The following is a 19526-nucleotide window of genomic DNA, read 5'->3' as shown; positions in this document are numbered from 1 at the left end:
TCATTCTTATTTTTGGAGATAGAGTCTCACTCTAGGTAGAGTGCCTTGGTGTCATCATGGCTCACAGCAACATCAAACTCTTGGGCTCAAGGGATCCTCTTACCTTAGCCTCCTCAGTAGCTGAGACTAAAGACGGCTACCACAAAGCCCAGCTAATTTTTCTATTTTTAGTACAGATAGGGTCTCTCTCTTGCTGAGGCTGGTCTCAAACTCCTGTGCTCAAGCAATCCACATGGCTTGGCTTCCCAGAGTGCTAAGATTATAGGCATGAGCCACTGTACCCAGCCCTCAAACTCATTTTGATAAAGGAAGAATCATATCTCTGAAAATGGCAACTGTTTTTCCACTCCAACTGGTGCCACAGCCTTGGTGGATTTGGATAAATTTGAGAGCCACTGGTGCCTTTTTCTTTCCTTCAGCTCTGTTTGTTAAACTGCTATAATATGTTCCTGGCAACCAGATTTTAGACAACTTGGAGGCCAGAAGTGGGAGATAGAAGAGGCAGACAGACCTTTGCCACTGGTGAGGTCCAGGCTTTATCAAGGAGTATGGACCTGGCACAAGGCACTCAGCGCCTCCTAGAACCAGGCTGTTTCTCTGGCTAAAGCAATTCATCAGGTTTCACGTAGGGGAGGTGTTCACACCAAGCTCTGCTCCTTCCATTAGCAGACACACACACACAAAAAAACTCCGCAGTTCTAGCTGAGAATGTGTGCCAGTTCAGAAAGTACAAACCCCTGGCTCTCTCTAGGTCTTCCCAGAACCAGACCTCCCTGTGCTACAACAACGGGCTATTCTCAGCAGAAACAGTGGTGGCAGCCAGCAGCCCACAGTCTGCTTGTGCAGAATGTTCTCATTGCTTCTGACAGGCCCCAGGCTCATCAAATTCTAATAAATGTCACTTTTAGTGGTGTTATAGCTCACAGCAGCCTCCAACTCTTGGGCTCACGTGATCCTCTTGCCTCAGCCTCCCAAGTAGCTGGAACTAGAGGTGCCTGCCACAATGCCTGGTCTGGCTGGTCTCAAACTCCTGAACTCAGGCAATCCACCCGCCTCGACCTCCCAAAGTGCTAGGACAGTAAATCCTTCTTGCACAACTTTGTCTAATATGGGTTCATTATAAGCACCAACTCCTCCTATAAAGCCCCAACTGTGTGCCAGACACCATAATGAAGTTATGTCCTCTCCCTTCCTCAGGCAGCTGTGGAGGGAAGGAGGAAGAGGAAGAGGATGATATTCCAGTTAGGAAGAGAAAACACATTAGGAAGATACACTGGAGAATAATTCCAAGACAGTACACGAGCAAGTCCAAGTTTACGAGAGCTGTCTGGAAAGTATCTAGCCATGTGTGTCTGTTTTTTTTATAGTATATGGCTGGATACTTTTTTTTTTTTTTGCAGTTTTTGGCCAGGGCTGGGTTTGAACCCGCCACCTCCAGCATATGGGACCACGCCTTACTCCTTTGAGCCACAGGTGGCACCCTGACTGGATACTTTTCCTTCAGCCCTTGTACAGTGGTTCACAGTCCCTTCTCTGCAATTCAGATACCCAAAATTCTCTAAATGTGGGAAGAGTTTTTCCCACTTAGTGGGTGGCAAAAAGTAACCTGGACTGATGGTCAGCACTGAGTGACAGCTTATCTATTCCAGTTAAAGTGCATTTTCTGGGCTGAAACATTAACATGACAGCTTATGGAGGGCAGCCCCACTCCAAAAGCTCCCCTGGAAGCTAACAGGAGGATTCTGATGTCAGCAGGCAGTCGAGTTGACTGAATGCCAGGTCGAAAGCTTGCAAGGAAACCCAGGACGAGCAGAGGCAGGACCTGTGAGTCTCCTGGGCCTTGTCTCTCAGATAAGTAAGATAAGGAGTGTCATATTTACTGTCAAATGCCCCCCCCAACCCCCCAGCTCTACAAAAGCCAAGGAGATCTGGGGTATGGCTTACCTGGCAAGAGTAATGCCATTAGCTTTCTGGAAAGCACAGTGTGATGGGTTGAATTATGTGCTCCCCCCCCCCCAAAGATGTGGAAACCCTAACACTCAGTGCCTGTGGCTTTCACTGGACACAGGGTCCTTACAGAGGTGATCAAGTTAAAATGAGGTCATCTGGTAAGACTGGCATCTTTTTTATTTTTTTGTGACAGTGTCTTATTATGTTGCCCTTGGTAGAGTGCCATGGTGGCACCTGCCACAACTCCTGGCTGTTTTTTTTTTGTTGTTGTTGTAATTGTTGTTTAGCAGGCCTGGGCCGGGTTTGAACCTGCCACCTCAGTGTATGTGGCCAGCACCCTAATCACTGAGCTATGAGTGCAAAGCCTGACTGGCATCTTTATAAAAGGGAAATTGGACACAGAGGGAAGACAACAAGAGGATGGGAGTGTTGGGCATCACTATAGACTAGGCGTGTCAGAAGGTGGAAGAAGGAAGGAAGGATCTTCCTACATTTCTGTTGTCCTAAGCCACCCAGTTTGTGGTGCACTGTCATGGCAGCCCTGGGAAACCAACACAGAGGGGCTCCCTAAATCATGCAGCAGCTGGAAGATCATGACCAGAGGACCTCTCTCACTCTCCTCTCCCGGCCAGCTTCAGGGTTTGGTGGATTGCAGTGGTGGCAGGGGGAGGTAGGAGGGTGGGGTCCCACACTGGCCTGCCCTGCCCAGTCCCCCACCCCCTGTGGCTCTTCCTAGGGACTCAGGGCAGGTGTGTCCATCTGGTGGGAACTGCTTCTTTGAGGGCTTATTGAGCATATAACTGCTGACTCCACTGATAACTGAACCAGTGCATTTCTTCAGGGTTCTGAAGATGCCCAGGCAACTCCGTTTGTTTCCAGGGTTTTGCTGCAGCTAGGCCAGAGACCCTGTGAAAATGCCACCAAGAGGGAGAAACTAGTTCTTCGCAGAGAAGGGGGTTCTGAGAAGCACCCCTAAGGCCCAGCCAGGGCCTCCTCACCCTTAGGCAGAGCTGGAGGGAACCCTGGCAGGACCCTCTACTCCAGTGGTTCTCAACCTTCCTAATGCCACGAACTTTTAATATAGTCCAAAGGGGTTGTGACCCACAGGTTGAGAACCACTGCTCTACTTCCTGAACTCTGGCCCCTCAGGACAGGACAGGAGGCCCAAGATGGGGTCATGAGCCCTGGAACTCCAGCTTGCCTAGAACCCACCTGGCCTGTTTGGTGCTTGGGAAGGCCCCCTGGACACTCAGCCGCTTCCTCCTCGGCCCTTCAGTCATCGCCCTGTGCGCCCAGGTCCTCCTCCTTGCCTCTCACCAGCAGAGTCCAGTAAATGACCTCCCACTCAAGGGAGGTGCCAGTTTTGGCACTCTTTTTTGAAAGAGAACAAAACTTGAGCTGGCCAAGGGAACTGAGGAAGATGGAGCAGAGGCCCTCGGGAAGGCTGACCTGTGATGCCCCAAACTGGCCAATATTAACACCTCCTGGCTGAGACCCACACAGGCAGCCCCACCTGGGCATGTCTTCCCTGTCCATCACTGGGCATCAGGGTTGGCCTGACTCCTCTGAGGCCAAGAGCAGGGGCCTAGAGTCTGCTCTGGGGCCTTTGCACAGCCTGGGTAGGCAGACAGCAGCCTGGCCACCATCCATTGAAGGATGCAGACATGGAGATGCCCTGAAATGGAGGCAGAGCAGTCGGGAAAAATGGAGGCAGGAATTGAAAGCCACCTTGGTGACCAGCACAGCTCCTGGAACAGGGAAAGGCTGGGCCTTTTTGGGGGGGTGGAGAGGGGTGGCTTTATGATCTTCTTTAACTTCTACCAGCTGTGATGTCCACACCTCTGAGATCTTGCTCTGCTGGCTTCTTCCTTCCAAACTGCTAGCTGGTTAGGCAGGAGGGGACTGTCTGGCTCTAGGGCTTCTGCACAGCTCTCCCCTTCTCTCTCTGCCCATCCTCAATCTCTCTCTCCCCCCTGCCCCTTTGCTCTTTCGTTCTTTTTCTTGTTCTCACCCTTGACATGTCTCACTTAAACCTCTGGCTTTTGCTGCCCCTCACATGCCGCTGTCTCCTCACATGCTGGTGTCTCCCCTGCGAGACTGTGAGCTCCAGACACACAGAGCCCAGGGTCAGTGCCCCTTAAGTACTTAAATTGGCAGGACCAAAATGAACCCTGTGACATCCCAACCCTGCTGTCATCTCCTGCATCCCCACAGGAGGCAGCTTTGACAGCAGCTTCTCCTGCACCGTCCTCGGATGGCTCCTTGATGCCCTGAGGATAGAGTTCAAACCCAGCTGGGCATGCTCTACATTCCATGTCCATACTTCCCCACGTGCAGTGTGCCCTGGTGTACCATTGGTGGTGGTGGTGGGTGATTTGCCAAAACACCTGGGGATGCTATAGGTGGTTGTGCTCAAGTGAGAGCGCAAGGTGCTTCATGTCCTGTCCTGAGGCATGCAGGACACACAGAAGAAGCCTTCAGCCCTGCCAAGAGTACCGTGTCACAGCTAACTCCCCACAGGCCTCAGGCTGTTGTGCCCCCTCCATCTTTGCAGCCTCTTGGCATCTTCATGTGACTCACCCTACCTGGGCACAGAAGTCACCTGCAGCCCCTTTGTAAATGTGGCTGGGTCAAATGCGCCTCTCAGGGGTTCCCCACCTTGACAGGGCAGCTATGAGTAGTACTTGCCTCATGGGGCAGGAACCATGGCTCACACTGTGTGGGCTCCTTGAAGACAGGGTCCAGGCCCACTGAAGACCCCTGGGAGTAGACCCCAAAGGCTGGGTTTTCAGGGTCTCCCCCACATCTCTCATCCACTGAGGGAAGCCCACTCACTTCTTTCCACAGGAGCTCTCAAAGCTAGGTCTGGGCAGTGATGTGGAGCTGGAGCTACAGACTCTTCAGCTGCACGTGGATTACAGGGCGGCAGGGCAGAGGGTCGCCAGAATCTGGGAAGATCTCCAACCACAGGTAACTGATAGCTGGAGGAGACATGGGGTGGGCGGCTCCTAACAAGGTGGGGCCTGGAGCCTATGAACCCCCGATGGCCCCAGAGCCTGTGAACCCGCTGGGCCCTGGCTCCAGGGTTGATGGCGGAAACACACCTTGTGCCTATGTTCCAACAATAAGGTGAAGTCCCAGATGATTTTGTAAGGTTCTGAGTAGGTCTGTTTCTAAAAGTTTAAGTTGAAATATGGAATAGGTCCTAAAAGAAAATTTGGAGAGAGAAGAGGAGGAAAAAAATGGAAGTATTCCCAGCCAAGATTCAAAATAGTTTCATCTAAGGAACTATGACACACACATGCCCCTGTGGGCAGGTTGGCTGTGAGTGGGATATGGCACAAAGACCTCCTGGGCCCAGTAGTGCAGGAGGGAGTGTGGCCCACCCAGCCCATTGTATAATCAACATATAAAACTCTGGTACGGGGGCTCATGCCTGTAATCTTGACACTTCAGAAAACCAAGGCAGGAGGATCCTTTGTACCCAGGAGTTCATGACCAGCCTAGCCAACACAGTGAGTTCTGTCTCTAAAGGAAATTAGAAGAAATTAGCTAGGCATGGTGGTGTGCAACTATAGTCTCAGTTACCCCATAATGCCCTAAATATTGTGGTAAAATACTCAGCAGCTATTTTTCAAAGAGGAAAAATAATGGGCCTGGATAAATTCTACCAAGATTGTATTGGTAGAATTTAACTACTACTACTAACATCCTTTATTAAAGTTTCGTGACAAAGAATTAAACAATTGCACCAAAACACTAAACTTTTCCTCTGGCAGTCTGAGAAACCAGCTTGCCACTCCCCCCATAGGGAAAAAAAGAGAGAGAATACATCGCCCTGTAAAGAATATTTTGAAATATAAGTATTTAAATGTAAATGCAACATGGGTTTCTAGTCAGCTAAATAAACCCAGCTGTTTTTGTTCTAACTCTATTAATTATGAAACATAGGCCAGGGCATCCTGGGGTTTCATGGTGGATTTAGGGGTTCGGATGTTTTGCACCCAGGAGCTGGGCTTTCCCAGGGATTGGCCCTTGCACATCAAGGTGGGCCCTGATTTCCTGGTATGTCTCTGCTATCTTGTGTCTGCACAGCTCACCGTCCATGTGGGCATGGACACCTCTGGCAAAGCAATTGTTCTAGAACAGTGTGGCAAGAACCGAGGTTACCGGGATGCTGATGTCCGGGGCTTCCGGCCTGAGGATGGTGTGTGCCTCCCAGGAGGCCCAGAAGTGATCACATCTGTGGTCAGCATGAAGACAGTATGCAGATGCATTGTCATTGAGGATATCGAGGTGGCCTTTTCCCGAGATGCAGGCAGGTATGCTTTTCTGGGTGTCAGGGTATTGAGCAGGCGGGAGACAAGGACTGGACTTTAGCGTCCCCCCTACCATCCTGTACCATCCATCTGGCCATGTGGCCATGAGATCAGGAAGTGCCACCCCAGATGGCCTCTCTTTGCTGTCCTGTTTGAGATGTCATTTCCAAGATGCCCTCCCCATAATGTAGTCTTTGGTGTACTGATACAGGAGAAGGGAAGGCAGATTTTGAGAGCCACTAACATTTAGCACTCACTTTTGGTAGAGTGCTATGGCATCATAGCTCACAGCAACTGCAAACTCTTGGGCTCAAACAATCCTCTTGCCTCAGCCTTCCAAGTAGCTGAGATTACAGGCATCCACCACAATGCCTGGCTAATTTTTCTACTTTTAGTAGAGATGGGGTCTCACTCTAGCTCAGGCTGGTCTTCAACTCCTGAGCTCAAGTGATCCTCCCACCTTGGCCCTAGAGTGCTGGGATTGTAGGCATCAGCCACTGCACCCAGTCTATGCCTTTTTATTTTGATTTTTTGAGAGGACCAAAGTTGTTAATGATACTGGTTTAGCTCCAGATGAAGATTAATTTACCATGTTTCTCCAAACTCTGACCCCCCCAGCAGGCAGTTTCTGTTCTCCCCAAGGAGTGAATAAATAACTCCATGAAGACAGGTGACAGAGGGACTCACTGAGATAAAGGTGTTTTGAACTCGGTAGTCCCTTTCTGTCTTGGCTGCTTGCTTGTCTGAGACCATGAGACTCAGAGCCAAGCACTCCCCCAGCTCATCCCCACAATGTGTTTCTTCTGAGGCAGAAAAGGAAACTGAAGTCTCCTTGGGTGCAGTCCCTGCTCCTCATGCTTTGTGGATGTTGTGTGGCCACCGCTGCTTATGTTCTGCCAAGGGTAGAGCTAGTCAGGGAAGTAACATAGAATTTTCTGCGGTTTGCAGATATGTCTGCGATTACACCTATTACCTGTCCCTGCATCATGGATGTGGGTCTGCCGCTCTCATTCATGTCCCTCCACTGTCGCTGCGGGTCTCGGCCAGCCTGCTGGGAAGAGCCTTGCAAATCATCATCCGGAAAATGCTAGAAGAGTGTGAGAAAGCCCAGGAGCAAAGCCTGACTCATGGAAAACTCGGCCACAGTCAATCTAGCCAAAGTGAGCCACTTGGGGAAGGCATCTTTAGAAAAAATGGAATATCTCCATCCTGTGTGTAGAGTTAACCGTGCTTTGAGAGCCTTTCTACAGAATTGCTTATGAAACAGTTTATCGAGAGGGAGAAAAATTCTGAATTAGCCCAACAAAATCATGAAGGGTTCTTCCACTGTGGGAAGAAAGAACACTCTGAAAGGCAGGCATTTCACAAGTGATGAAACTAACTTCAGTTATGGCTTCCCTGAAATGAAATTTTAGTAATCTGTTTTCTTCTGAAAGATGATATAGTGGGTCTGTGAGATCCTGCCCAGATTGCTGGGACCACAGACCTGCTTTGCCAAGGCCAGTGGAGACAGAGACACAGTGGCTGCCCCCGGTGCTTTGATCCTGCATGCCATGCTGGTGCATTTGGGTCCTGCACGCCACACTGGTGCATTTGGGTCCTGGGAGCAGCTTTGGAGCCACTGAGGCTCTGGTGTTTGGTTTCTCTCCCTGTCCCCATTTTTCACCCACTTGCTACTTACTCATTGTAGTAATTTTTAAGTGTCCAGTTCAGTAGCATTTGGTACATTTATATTATTGTACAGTCATTACCACCATCCATTGTTGGTACTTTCTGGTCATTAAAAATTGAAACTCTGTACTCATTCAACAATATCTACTTATTCCTTCTGCCCCTCAGGCCTGGGCAACCACCTTCCCACCCTCCATCCCTACAAATTTGAATGTTCTAGGTACCTAAGTGGAATCTTGTATTCATCCTTTTGTGTCTGCCTTATTTCACTTAGCAAGATGTCCTCCAGGCTTATCTATGTTGTAGCCTCCTGTAACAATTTCATTCTTTTTTAAGGCTGAATAATATTCCCTTGTATGCACAGACCATTTTGTTTATCCTTTCACCCGTAGATGAACACTTGGGTTGTTTCTACCTTTGGGCTGTTGTGAATGATGATGCTATAAACATGGCTGTGCAGATACCTGTTGGAGTCCCTGATTTCAGTTCTTTTGTGTAGAGGTGAATTGCTGGATTAAATGATAATTCTGTGTTTAATTTTTTTAGGAGCCACCATCATGTTTTCCATACCAACCGCACCACTTTATATTGTATTAGTGGTATTTGGCATTAATGCAAATGGCTCAGCGTCTGTCTGTGGTATTAGCCCTAACTTTAAGAACACAGAATCCCCTTTCTGTTTTGTTTTGATTTTATGACACTGCACTGAGTTTTGTGCCAACCTGCTCCCAGCAAGGTTCTACTTGTTCAGTGTCTTTTAGGGGCAAATTTCCATCGGGGGCTCGGTTGGTAACTGTTTTGCTTTTTCCTTTTTATTTAAGGAAGTGAGTGAAATTAGCTAAGCTCTGGGAAATTTTTCTTTTTTCTTCTCTCTTTTCTTTTTGAGACAGAGTCTCAAGCTGCCACCCTTGGTAGAGTGCTGTGGTGTTATAGCAACCTCAAACTCTTGGCCTTAAGTGATTCTGTTGCCTCAGCCTCCAGAGTAGCTGGGATTACAGGTGCCTGCCACAATGCCCAGCTATTTTTCTGTTGCAGTTGTCATTGCTTTAGCTGGCCCAGGCTGGATTCAAACCCACCAGCCTCAGTGTAGGCTGGTGCCCTACCCACTGAGCTATGAGCGCTGCCTTTTCTTTCTTTTTTTTTGAGACAGAGTCTCACTTTGTTGCCTTTGGTAGAGTGCTTAAGCTCTTGGGCTTAAGTGATTCTCTGGTCTCAGAGTCTGGAGTAGCTGGGACTATAGGTGTCCACCACATGCTTGGCTATTTTTTAGAGACGGAGTCTCGCTCTTGCTCAGGCTGGTCTCAAACCTGTGAGCTTAGGCAATCTGCCTGTCTTGGATTCCCAAGTGCTGTGATTACAGGTGTGAGCCACCGCACCGGCTCTGGGGGGATTTCTTAATGTTGGTGTGCTCACAACTACCAGCTAACATTTAATTATATGTTAAAAAGTCAGTCATCTAGTGCCCAGATTCACTCACTGGAAGAAAAAGTGCCTGTCTCGCTGCCCCAGCAGCACACTTGTGCATTCGTTAATAGTCTTTCTAAGAACCACTTTGCAAATAAACCTGGATCATTTGACATAAAACAGATCAAAGTCACACTGTGGCAGATCAAAGCCAGCAGGTGAGGTGGGATGGTGCCAGGTGGTGCCCGAAGGTCTGGCTGTGTGGCTGTTAATGTGCGGCTCACATCCTTTTATGCTTAAGGGCATGATGGCTGCTGCCCAGAGCCCTTGATGTCACTGAGCCCAACTCCCGTCCCAAGGCACTGGCAAGCAGGGCCCCTCCGGGACCAAGCTCCATGTCATTTCAGACTGCTTGGCATCATGCCATATACATTTTTAAACCGTTCAGATATTATCCAGACAGGAGGCCCACAGCTCCCCGTGATGAGCCTCTCCATCATTTCCCCTCAGTCTCTGACATTCTCCTCAGAGGCCCGCTCGCTTCCTGGCTGTGCACATGTCCTGACATCCCCTGTCCCCACGTGTTGAGGCCTGCTTGGTTCCGGCAGTTCTGAGTCAGTCTGAAAACCACAGCATAAAGGCTGAGTCCTGAGTTGGTCATTTGGTAGCTGGAGCCCTTGGCACGTCTGCGTGTTTGCTCATCTACAAAACAGAGTAATTAACATCCTTCCTTCGCAGGGTGACAGAGTATCTGCTGAGAGATTGGATGTGGAAGTCCTTCAGTGACAATGGGACACCACACAAAATGCACACCTACCTCATAGCTGCACCTGCGGGGATAGATACAGAAGCAGCCCTCCTCGGTCTGGAGTCTACAGACCCAGCACCTTCACCCTCACACACTGGGGCTCCTTCCGGCTGCCCAGTACAGAGGGCACCACAGCCATCAGGAAGTGTGGCTTCCACCTGCCCAGGACAGGAGGAGGGGGCCACCCTGGGCACGCTAGCCTCAGAAATGAGACCTTTTTAAGTCATCAGTCACCTAGCGAAGGTCCTCTGAGTACCAGGCATACAGCAACAATGGGGAGCAAAAACCTGGAGGCAACACCAAGCCTTCTGTGTTTAGGTCATTTGCTACCCAGGCCTTGCTACTCAGCTCTTCATCAGATGGGCTTTTGTTACTGGAGCTCCATCTCCCATGATGGAAGGAAATGTCCAGATTATTTTCCTCATGTTGTAGGTCTCTGCATCTTTGGTCTGACTCTAGACCCTTTTGATAACCATTTCCTTTGATAAAGACAGCGATGTCCGGATTGTAGAGTCCCTGGGGACAGGCTGAGATCACTCATCATCAGCTAGATAGTGGCTTTCTGGAACACCTCCAGAGAGCCACATCCCATGTGGCCTACTTCGCAACCCTCAGAGTGTAAGGTAGCAACAAGGAAACAGGAAACTCGAAGAACCGAAGTCCTCTTGCCCCAGAGTGACACAGATCACACCTTGGCCTGACTTTTGCCAGTGGAAAGTACAGGGAAAAAGTCTGCACATCAGCCAAAAATGAAGTACAGATTTCTGTATTTTACGTATTCCGATTTCCTTCCTGCTGATCTAACAGAGTAACAGGATAGCTTCTCATCTTCACCAGCAATCTGCATGCTGAGAGGGTTCAGCTGTCAGATACGAGGCAGTGTCTTCTTGAAGAACATGGCCAAGCACCATGTGTGAACACACAGGCCATGTGGAGCTCACCATCCCTGCCACAGAAGTGTGGGTGATGCTTCCAGAAAGGCAGGAGACAAAAATCAGAGACAAAAAATGCATACAGAATTCTTTTATTTAACTTAAACCATGTAGTACTTAACTACTAGAAAAAAGCAGAGTAAGAGAAACTAAAGTTGCCTTAGCTTCCGCCATTCAAAATAGACAAAGTTTCTTTTTTCCCCATAATGTAAAGAATCCAAAGTCTTGAGATAACAGGAATAAATTCATACAACAGAATATACAAAAACATTTTGACATTTTTTTCATCTACTGATTTTTTTTTATATAAACAGCAAACTTTTTTAGGAATAATTTATACACAGAAAGTCATTTTATGTAACAAATTGGCCATGTTATTACCTTTTTTAAAACTTTTTTTAAAAAACTTTTTTAAACAAGAAAACTCAGAAAATGCATTGTTTGCGATGCACCCATTCCATCGTGCCTTCTGATTTTTTTTTTTTAATCCCAGAGGTAGACAAACTCTGGCAAACCTCTCACTTCAACCTCACTGGCTTAGAAAACAGGCAGGTGTTTTTGCCAGGCATCTGTCCCACCTGTGGATGTGTCTGTCCAATGCCAAACATCTAAATAAGTTAAAAACAAAAACCAAATTTTTTCTGGACCCTTCTCCTAGGTAATGTGGAGATTCCAGATGTTTCCGATGATGGGGATATTGTGGACCTCGGTAAACATGGCCAATAACCTATTGGGAGATAGAAGACGTGGAGTCAAACTTTAAAAAAAAATTAATTTTGTGTTGTAGCCTTTATTAAAAAAGAATTTGTTCTGTATTGGAAAAAGGTATCTTCAGTGTTCTGCCTTAAATAAAAATAAATAGTTTCTCTTCCTTGTTATACAAAGCACTAATCATGATATGAGGCATGTAAGCAAATGGCCTGTGTGCCCTAGAACTGTCACCTTGTGTGTGATCAATCTGTATGCAGTGATCATCGTGGAAACCATCATCTGTGCAGTCAAGCCTTCCCATCCTGTGGCACTGCTTGACAATGACGACAACCAGACCAACCAAACCAGATGCTGAACAGTGCCCTGCTCTGTTGGGCTGCCACACCTCTGCTGTTTCCACGGCCAGTGAGGTTCTCTCCATCTGTTGGAGCAGCTACACTCCCAAAGGAAATGACTAGTAGCAGATGATCTCCTTCCCAACCAGAGGGTTCTGGAAGACCAAGATACTGAAGATACAGAACTACTTTTTAAATTATCATCATTCCTTTGTTATAAACTAGGGCACAAAGCATGGGGAGGTGGAAAGAGGGTGAACCACGGCTTGGGTCAGGGTAAAATCCTTTTTTGGCATATTGTAAAGCTAGCTAGTAAACAGGTGTCCTAAAAAAATGGATCACAAACACACATTTTGCACACACAGAGAAAAAAAAGTGTCTTTAAATTATTTTCGGCAATTATAAACTACAAACATTTTATAAAATTATTCTATGTTCTTACAAAAACGCAATGAAACATTTAATTAGTTCTTGTAAACCAGATCTTCGTCAACTGACTACCCGTAATCTACTGGACTTGAGAGCCCTATTGAAAACGCTAATGAATGACTAATTAAAACAATGTTTACCAGAAAGATGCAGACATACAAACATGAACATACAAATGAGTGATCATCATGTTCCTGTAGAAACACAATGAAACAAAACCCCTAAAGTCATGCCCCAGAATTGATAACTGATGAGTGCGATGTAGTTCATGTAATTGAATGACTTAAATCCACATTAAGTTTCTAGAGTAGGATGTTGGGTTTATTTGTTGAAACCAAATGCCCACGGATGACTGTTGAGCTTTGATGTGGTCTGATACCTTCAGAAACCATCAAGTTCAAAACACTGCCCACGCTTCTTCCAAGCCCTGTACCCGTCTGTTTGCAATCCTCCTCTTCATGTCAGGATCCCTGTAACAATGGTTTCCTACTGCCTGGTTGTGCCACCATCAAGGAGCGTTCATTTCTCCAGATGACCAACTCAGCTGTGAAGTTGGAGGCCAAAAATCTTAATCCTCTGGCCTGTGCAAGGTCTGTATCTTCAGCATCTCTGGCAACAGAGGTTCAATCTGAATAACATCCTCTCTTGAAGTTCTTATTTGTACTACACCAACTATTTCAGAGTGGAGTAAGAAAGTCTGACTTTCATCACTGATTCTTAAGGAGTGGATCTCTGGTCCACGTCTCCCAGTGCCGCTTAGCCCAGGAAAAGAAAGGACAGCTGACAACACAAAATAACATCAACAAAAGAACAAACCTCAAATGTTAAGTGCATTACTGGAACTGCTAGAACGGGCCAAGTCAAACCATGGAGAGTTACTTGTCAACTGGAGGGCACCTATGTTTTGGAATTGAGCAGCCATCAACACTATCTGGCCACCCTGGGAGGACCCGACAGTAACAGCCGAGGACCTTGTCGGGTATCCTCGCCTTCTCACCCATCTGAGCCCAGTGTGACTTTGCCATAGCAATCGCCTGCGTATAGCCACCTGCCAACAGAGGTGGCTGTCAAGGGAGAAGCTTCAGTGGCAAAAACTGGCCTAGAATCTGGCATCATGCTTGGTTCACAGATGTCATCTCAACCAAATAGAACATGCCCCTTCATACCAAGCATTCTGCCATTTGGTAGTTCCACAGTGACCACTCTTCTATTTTATGGAGCCACTTTTCTTACCATGGAAATGTTTTTCCTCATCCTAAGTAACAGGCTGGAAGGAGAGGCCAGTGTTGGCCACAAACACGGTCTTCTATCTTCCAAGAAGGAATCTCATTTCCACTGCATGTCAAAGTCATGACATCTTGTGAAGGAGACCTGGGGTGGTATGGGTCTCACACAGCTCAAGTTCAACGTCGTCTCCAGAGTACACCAGCTCCTGCAGCTTCAGGGAAGGGCTGTGTGGGAGAATGTCTTAATGCTCACATCAATGCTGTGATGTGCCTCAGTGGTTCATGTTACTTCAAGCAGTGTGAGCTGCTGTCAGAAGGAGGTTGCATGAAAAACGCCACAACTTAGCTTGGTAAGATTTGGAACACACAAAAGAGAAAAATCAAGAAGAGGTGGGAAATCAGCATGAGATTAGGCTAGAACTGTGGACAGATGATGCCTTGGTATGGTCGAGGTGGGTGGGTTGGTCCAGCAAAATGACTGCACCGTCACACATGCACAACGTTCTCTTTGACTGACGTTGTTTCTGAAGCATTTGTTATGATGGGCACTAAATGCTAGTGTTTTCTTTCTACTTAAAGAAAAGCCACCTACATAAAACAAAAACAGAAGGACACCAACAACTCAGACTGTTTAAACAAAACCCTTATAACCAACTGAATGATCTGCAAAAATCCAGTTGTGGAAACCAGTAGCTATGTGCAAAAGAGAGGAGGCCACTATTCCAAGGGGTCATCTACAGTGTGGAAGAAGAAAACCCTGATCAAACAATGTTTCTCAATGACCTTCAGATCCACAAGGACTTGGGAGAGAAGAGCAGTGCTCCTGTGGGAGGGAGAGAGAAGGCTCCCTGATCTTCACTCCGTACTGAGACTGTGTGATGGAGCTAGTCACACCTGGGGAAAGCCACCCACCTCTTTTCCAACTAACACCACCAGTGCCCTTAAGAGTAGCTTCTGGAAGTGGGGAGTGTGCCGTCCACCCCTATGAGCAGCAGGACAGACGGAGGTACAGGCCTGGCGGAAGACTTGGTGCCGACCACTGGCCTGTCCAGCCCGAAGGTTTGGTACATCATTGTTCACCCCTGGGAGAGGGGAGGGTGAAGGTGAGAGAGGATCTGCAGGGGAGGGACTGTACTCTCTCATGCATCCCACCCTGGCCCGGCTATGATGCCAAGAGCCTCTGCAATCTGGCTCAGAGGCAAGGTGGACCAGGCTGTCACACTGCTGATGCAGCTGCACCTTTGCGCAGAACACAGCGGTGGCAGTAAGTCCCTGCCTCAGTGCAGGCCTCATCCAGGGTTGCCAGAGCGGCCACTGAGGGGGGGGGCAAATCAAAGACCCTGCTCAACTGCCCGTGGGATTCCCACAGAAAGACCATTTGCTGCCCTGGGCACCTTTCTGTCGTCAAAAACCTGTGGAACCACTACTCTCTTAATGACAAAATCTCTAGGTCATTCAATCTGCATAAAATATTTTGTTCCAAAGACAACCAGCCAGGGGCAGCCGAGTCCCCCTGCCAGGAGAGCTCCTTCTCAGCCTGGGCTAGGAGGAGGAAAATCCTGATACCTCATGACCTCTGAGGAAACCATGTTAGGAAAAAGAAGGAATCAAAGCAACACAAAATGAGATATCTCAGAAAAAAGGCAAGCTGTTTGAAATGTGTAGAGAAGGGAGTTAGAGTTGCTTTGACCCCGGAATATAGCCTGGCCTCTCCCTGCGTCACCTGGGTGTGTATGAGGTTACCAGAATCAATGGCCTATTGTCAGGTGCTGAGAAGTGTGAGATGTATTCTTTTTGCTATATACACATATAAAAAATAAGGGTGAGGTAGATAAATGTTTGGGAAAAAAAAAACAACATAAAAAACTGTCCCATCTTCTCACTCATACACTCTCTCACACACACACATGCCCTTTCCTCAGTATTTAAATTTATAATGGGGTGTCTCTACAGTGATTGCAACTGGTATCACAAAATAAGTTAAAAGAAAATTCCTACAGATAATACCTTCTTAATTAACTTTTTCTTTTTCTTCTTTTTCTGTTTTTTAAAGGGAAAACACTATGGGACAGACTATAGAGAAAGCAGTGAGACAAAAACTGCCGACAGGCATAAAAGCACTACGAACTTTCCTCTGTGTTAATCTCCAGTCGCAACTAACAATCATCATAGTTTAGCTTTGTTCTTACTCATAATTTAAACATTTCCATTCCAGAAGCAACTCTTGTGTTGTCATCACTCTGGTGAGAAGTGCTAAAAACTAAACAAAGCAAGACCCCCAGGTCCCCGAGGACTTGTATTCCTAACTGAGGGAGAGTAGGCCAGCGCCAGAGCTCTCTCTGGTCCCCTGGAAAAGGCAAGGGGGGGCCCTTGGGCCGCCACAGGTGTCTCTGCCACCCCAAGTAGTGCCCTAGTTATCAGACTTGGTGCTGGCCTGTGTACACCCCTAAAGATGCTGCCTGGGCTAGCTCAGATCCTAGGGTCCCACTTCCTGCCGTGCAAAAGGAGGTCCCCTGGGATGTTCTGGTTCTCAAGACAGGTAGGTCGGTCTGGTGAGGGTGGTGGCAGAAGGCCCCAGTGGGGTGTGCTGGACCCTACTCTGCTGTACCCTTGGACTCAGCAGCTGTTTTTCATTGGATGGAAGGATTAAATATCCATTAAAACAAAATAGCAATCCAAATGCCTAGTGTCTGCAGTTAAAAACTGCTGTTGTACCCAAGAATTAAAAAATATATATATATATATGTGTGTGTTACAACCAAAACAAAGGCAAGGGAAAGAGAAGGTGAGACTTGTCAACAATGGTGACTATAAACACTGAAAGAGGATGTGCGAAATATTTAACCTTTTTTTTTTCTGACCTGAGTTTGTACCATGTCTTGCACTGTAACAGACTCCGATGCCATGTGAGGGGGGCTGAGGAGAGGGGACTGCAGTCCTCTCAGGGTGGGCCCCAGGCTCTTCTTTCCGCCTCATTCCCTCACCAGCCTCGTGCCTACAGAGCCTTCGGGTTAGAAAACAAGTAATGGGGCAGGTAGGAGCTGGGAGGGGAGAATGTATTTATAAAAAGGCATCAAACAGTTCATGGCAAAGTATGTTGTAGAAGTATCAATGGCGAGGGCAGGGTGGGGAGAGAGGAAGAAAGTCACGCACTCAGTACAAAGCATAAGAAGTTTCTTGGAGTGAGCAGAAGGGAAGAGGGTAGACCTGAAAGTTTTCATAGATTAAATCCACAAAGATAAAGAACAAAAAAAATAGCAGCTTTTTTTTTTTCTGTACAGACGTATAGATGAATATCTGAACTGTAAAAAAGTTATAAAAGTGACATTAAAGACGATGTGTATGCAAATGTTTCATGGTCTGACATAGAACTGTAAGACCCATGAAGAAGTCCTAGGAACAGAGGAAATGTCAACAAAGCTCAGAACGCTGGAATCCGTGCACTGCTTCTCTTCTCACTGTGGTGGGGTTTGGATTTCCTTCCTTGCAAACCTGCAATAGCGGTTGGGCTGAGTCCCTGGAAACCCCTTCCCTTCTGTGTCCTGGGGGCCAGGCTGGGGGTGCTGGGGCTTGGGTGAAGAGCAGGCGTGTGGGGTCGCCTGGATGCAAAGCCTGTCTCCTAGGCTCCTGCAGGGCCCGTTTCCTCCAGAATTCGTGGGGGTGGGGCAGGAAGCTGGCTCAGCTTCTCCCCATCTTTGCTGAGAGAGAGTCCCCAATGTGTCCAGTTCCCCCAATTCATGACCTAGTTGAAAGCAATGAGACCTGTAAGAATGTGGACTTGAAGAGAACATCAGAGGACAGTCAGATGGAGTGTGTCACCAACGTGTCTCTCACACAGAGATGCCATGCTCACTCCATGCTCTGGACATAAAAAAATCAGTGCAGGGATTGTGAGGGAGAAAGTTCAGCATTTTGGCAATATTTGGCAGCGTTAAAATGGTAATGACCTTGGATGAATGATGGCCCTTTTTGAATTTCTATGTCCCTAAAAAGGTTAAAGGTAGAGTTAAAAATTTCCATCTTAATGTATAAAGACCTAAGGTGTCAGGCAAGTGTGTGCAGGTGTCACTTGGGGCCACTGGGACAGCCTTTTCCTCAATCTAATAAAAAGGGCTTCCCAGCCAGGCTGGAGGCAAATATTTTCTGTTATGAAGCAGAAAGAAAGAAAGAAAGAAAGGGGTGTGTGAGAGAGAAAGTGAGAAAGAGAGAGAGAGAGAGAGAGGGAGAGAGCGAGCTCGCAGAGAAGGGGGGGGGACAGGAGGACAGGAAGAGTTAGGAGACTGGATTCTCAAGTGCTCTGTTGTAATTAAGTGTCATTAAGGTTCTTAAAGGCCCGTGTCAGGTAAGGGTTTGGGTCAGGAAATAAAAGCTGCTTGCATATTGAGAAAAGGAACATCCCAAACGTGATTACTGCAGAGAAGCTGTCTCCCATGGGCAGCAATGGCAGTTCCGAAGATCCACTGAGGTACAGGAGGCTCATGACTAGATTGTGAACCTTGCTCTCCCCCCTCCCGCCGCTGGGCGGCACCACGTTCCTATGTGCACGGGCTGGGGCAGCCATCAGCAGGTGGAGGACTGGGGCAGTGGCAGCGCCCGCTCATTCTTACGGCCCCCATTCATGTGCGCATAAGGCTGCCTCTCATCGAAGCTGGCTCGCAGGACCAGCACTCCAGGGCCCGGGCCATTTTCGGCCTTGTGTCCTGAGTGTCTGTCAGGCAGTGGCAGGGAGGAAGAGGAGGCCGAAGGGTCCAGGGGGACGCTCTCCATGTTCTCCGGCTCCAGGTCCAACTCCTCTGGTTCAGGTGGCTTGTTCTCCTCACTGTAGTAGAAGGAGACCTCCTGGAAGCCGGGCTCCATCTCGTCCTTGACACTGCGGATGATCTCCAGGAAGGATGGGCGCATCTTGGGGTTGTACTGCCAGCACATGCGCATGAGCTCGAACCTGCAGCCAGACAGACAGAGGCTGGGCCCCGGCTGCAGGGCTCCTGGTTTCCACGCCTGCACGCTGACGATAGCCCTGCCATCCCTCTTAGTCCCCACCTCTCTGCCTGGACAGCCCAAGTAGCCTTCAGCTTCTCTGGCCTCACGTTTCACTGTTCTATTCACTTAGCCCAAAACCCAGGACCCAGCAGGGAACTGAAACCAAACTCTCATCTCCCAATACAAATCTATCTTTACACAGAGTCTGTCATAATAACAGGTATTATTTATGGTAACAATGCTAAGAAATAAAAATAGCCAGCTTTTTATCTGAAGCATCTTCTGTAGCCACTGATGAAACATCAGTTCCAGAATTAGAATGCAGGAAACCTCCAGTATCTCACTAAGAAGGGTGACGAGTAAGTACAGCGTTCCTGACAACCATCTCTCTCTGAGTCCCCCCGATGCTATTTCTAAGCTTCCTCTGGGGCAGGAGCAGCCCTGGCTCAGGGCCCGAGGCAGGAGGCAATACGAGGCCAGGCGCTGTGAGGTGAGAGTGCACCTTACAAGTTTGCTGTTTCTATCTAGCACCAGCTCGTGGCATGCCCTGCAAAGGCAGAGCCCCTCTAAATTAGAGTTCTGGTGTAAAGATGGAGCCAGATCCCAATAAGCTAGTGAGGGATAAGCCCCAGCAAGAGTCCCCTCCACAGCAAGGGCCAGGCGCCTCGGTCACACCAGCTGGGCCACGATCACACCTGGAGTGCAAACCTCCATAAAGCTCCCTGAGTCACACGGGCTACAGGGAGCCTCTCTGGCCATGG

At 48.0% G+C, this 19526-nt stretch overlaps 2 protein-coding genes across 3 annotated transcripts in view; one reads left to right on the top strand and one right to left on the bottom strand.

Annotated features, from left to right (window-relative positions):
• Positions 1-4403: 4403 nt before the first annotated feature.
• On the top strand, positions 4404-7393 carry PGPEP1L (pyroglutamyl-peptidase I-like). Its single transcript, XM_012804408.1, is given in 5 exon segments — positions 4404-4442; positions 4798-4920; positions 6046-6272; positions 7218-7365; positions 7367-7393. Coding segments are annotated over 5 exon segments (564 nt in total).
• A 10646-nt stretch (positions 7394-18039) lies between these two features.
• Positions 18040-19526, bottom strand: part of IGF1R (insulin like growth factor 1 receptor) — a 325080-nt gene continuing 323593 nt past the window's right edge. For both annotated transcript variants that reach the window (XM_003788643.2, XM_012804437.2), the window contains exon 21: positions 18040-18727. In XM_003788643.2, coding sequence (XP_003788691.1) covers positions 18346-18727 — 382 coding nt within the window. In that variant the 3' untranslated portion in view covers positions 18040-18345. The remainder of the gene's footprint in view (positions 18728-19526) is intronic.

The sequence above is a fragment of the Otolemur garnettii genome, unplaced genomic scaffold, assembly GCF_000181295.1.
Source record: "Otolemur garnettii isolate 467f Iridium unplaced genomic scaffold, OtoGar3 scaffold00029, whole genome shotgun sequence".
In the NCBI taxonomy this organism is placed as follows: domain Eukaryota; kingdom Metazoa; phylum Chordata; class Mammalia; order Primates; family Galagidae; genus Otolemur; species Otolemur garnettii.
This window is presented reverse-complemented; position numbering and strand designations above follow the sequence as displayed.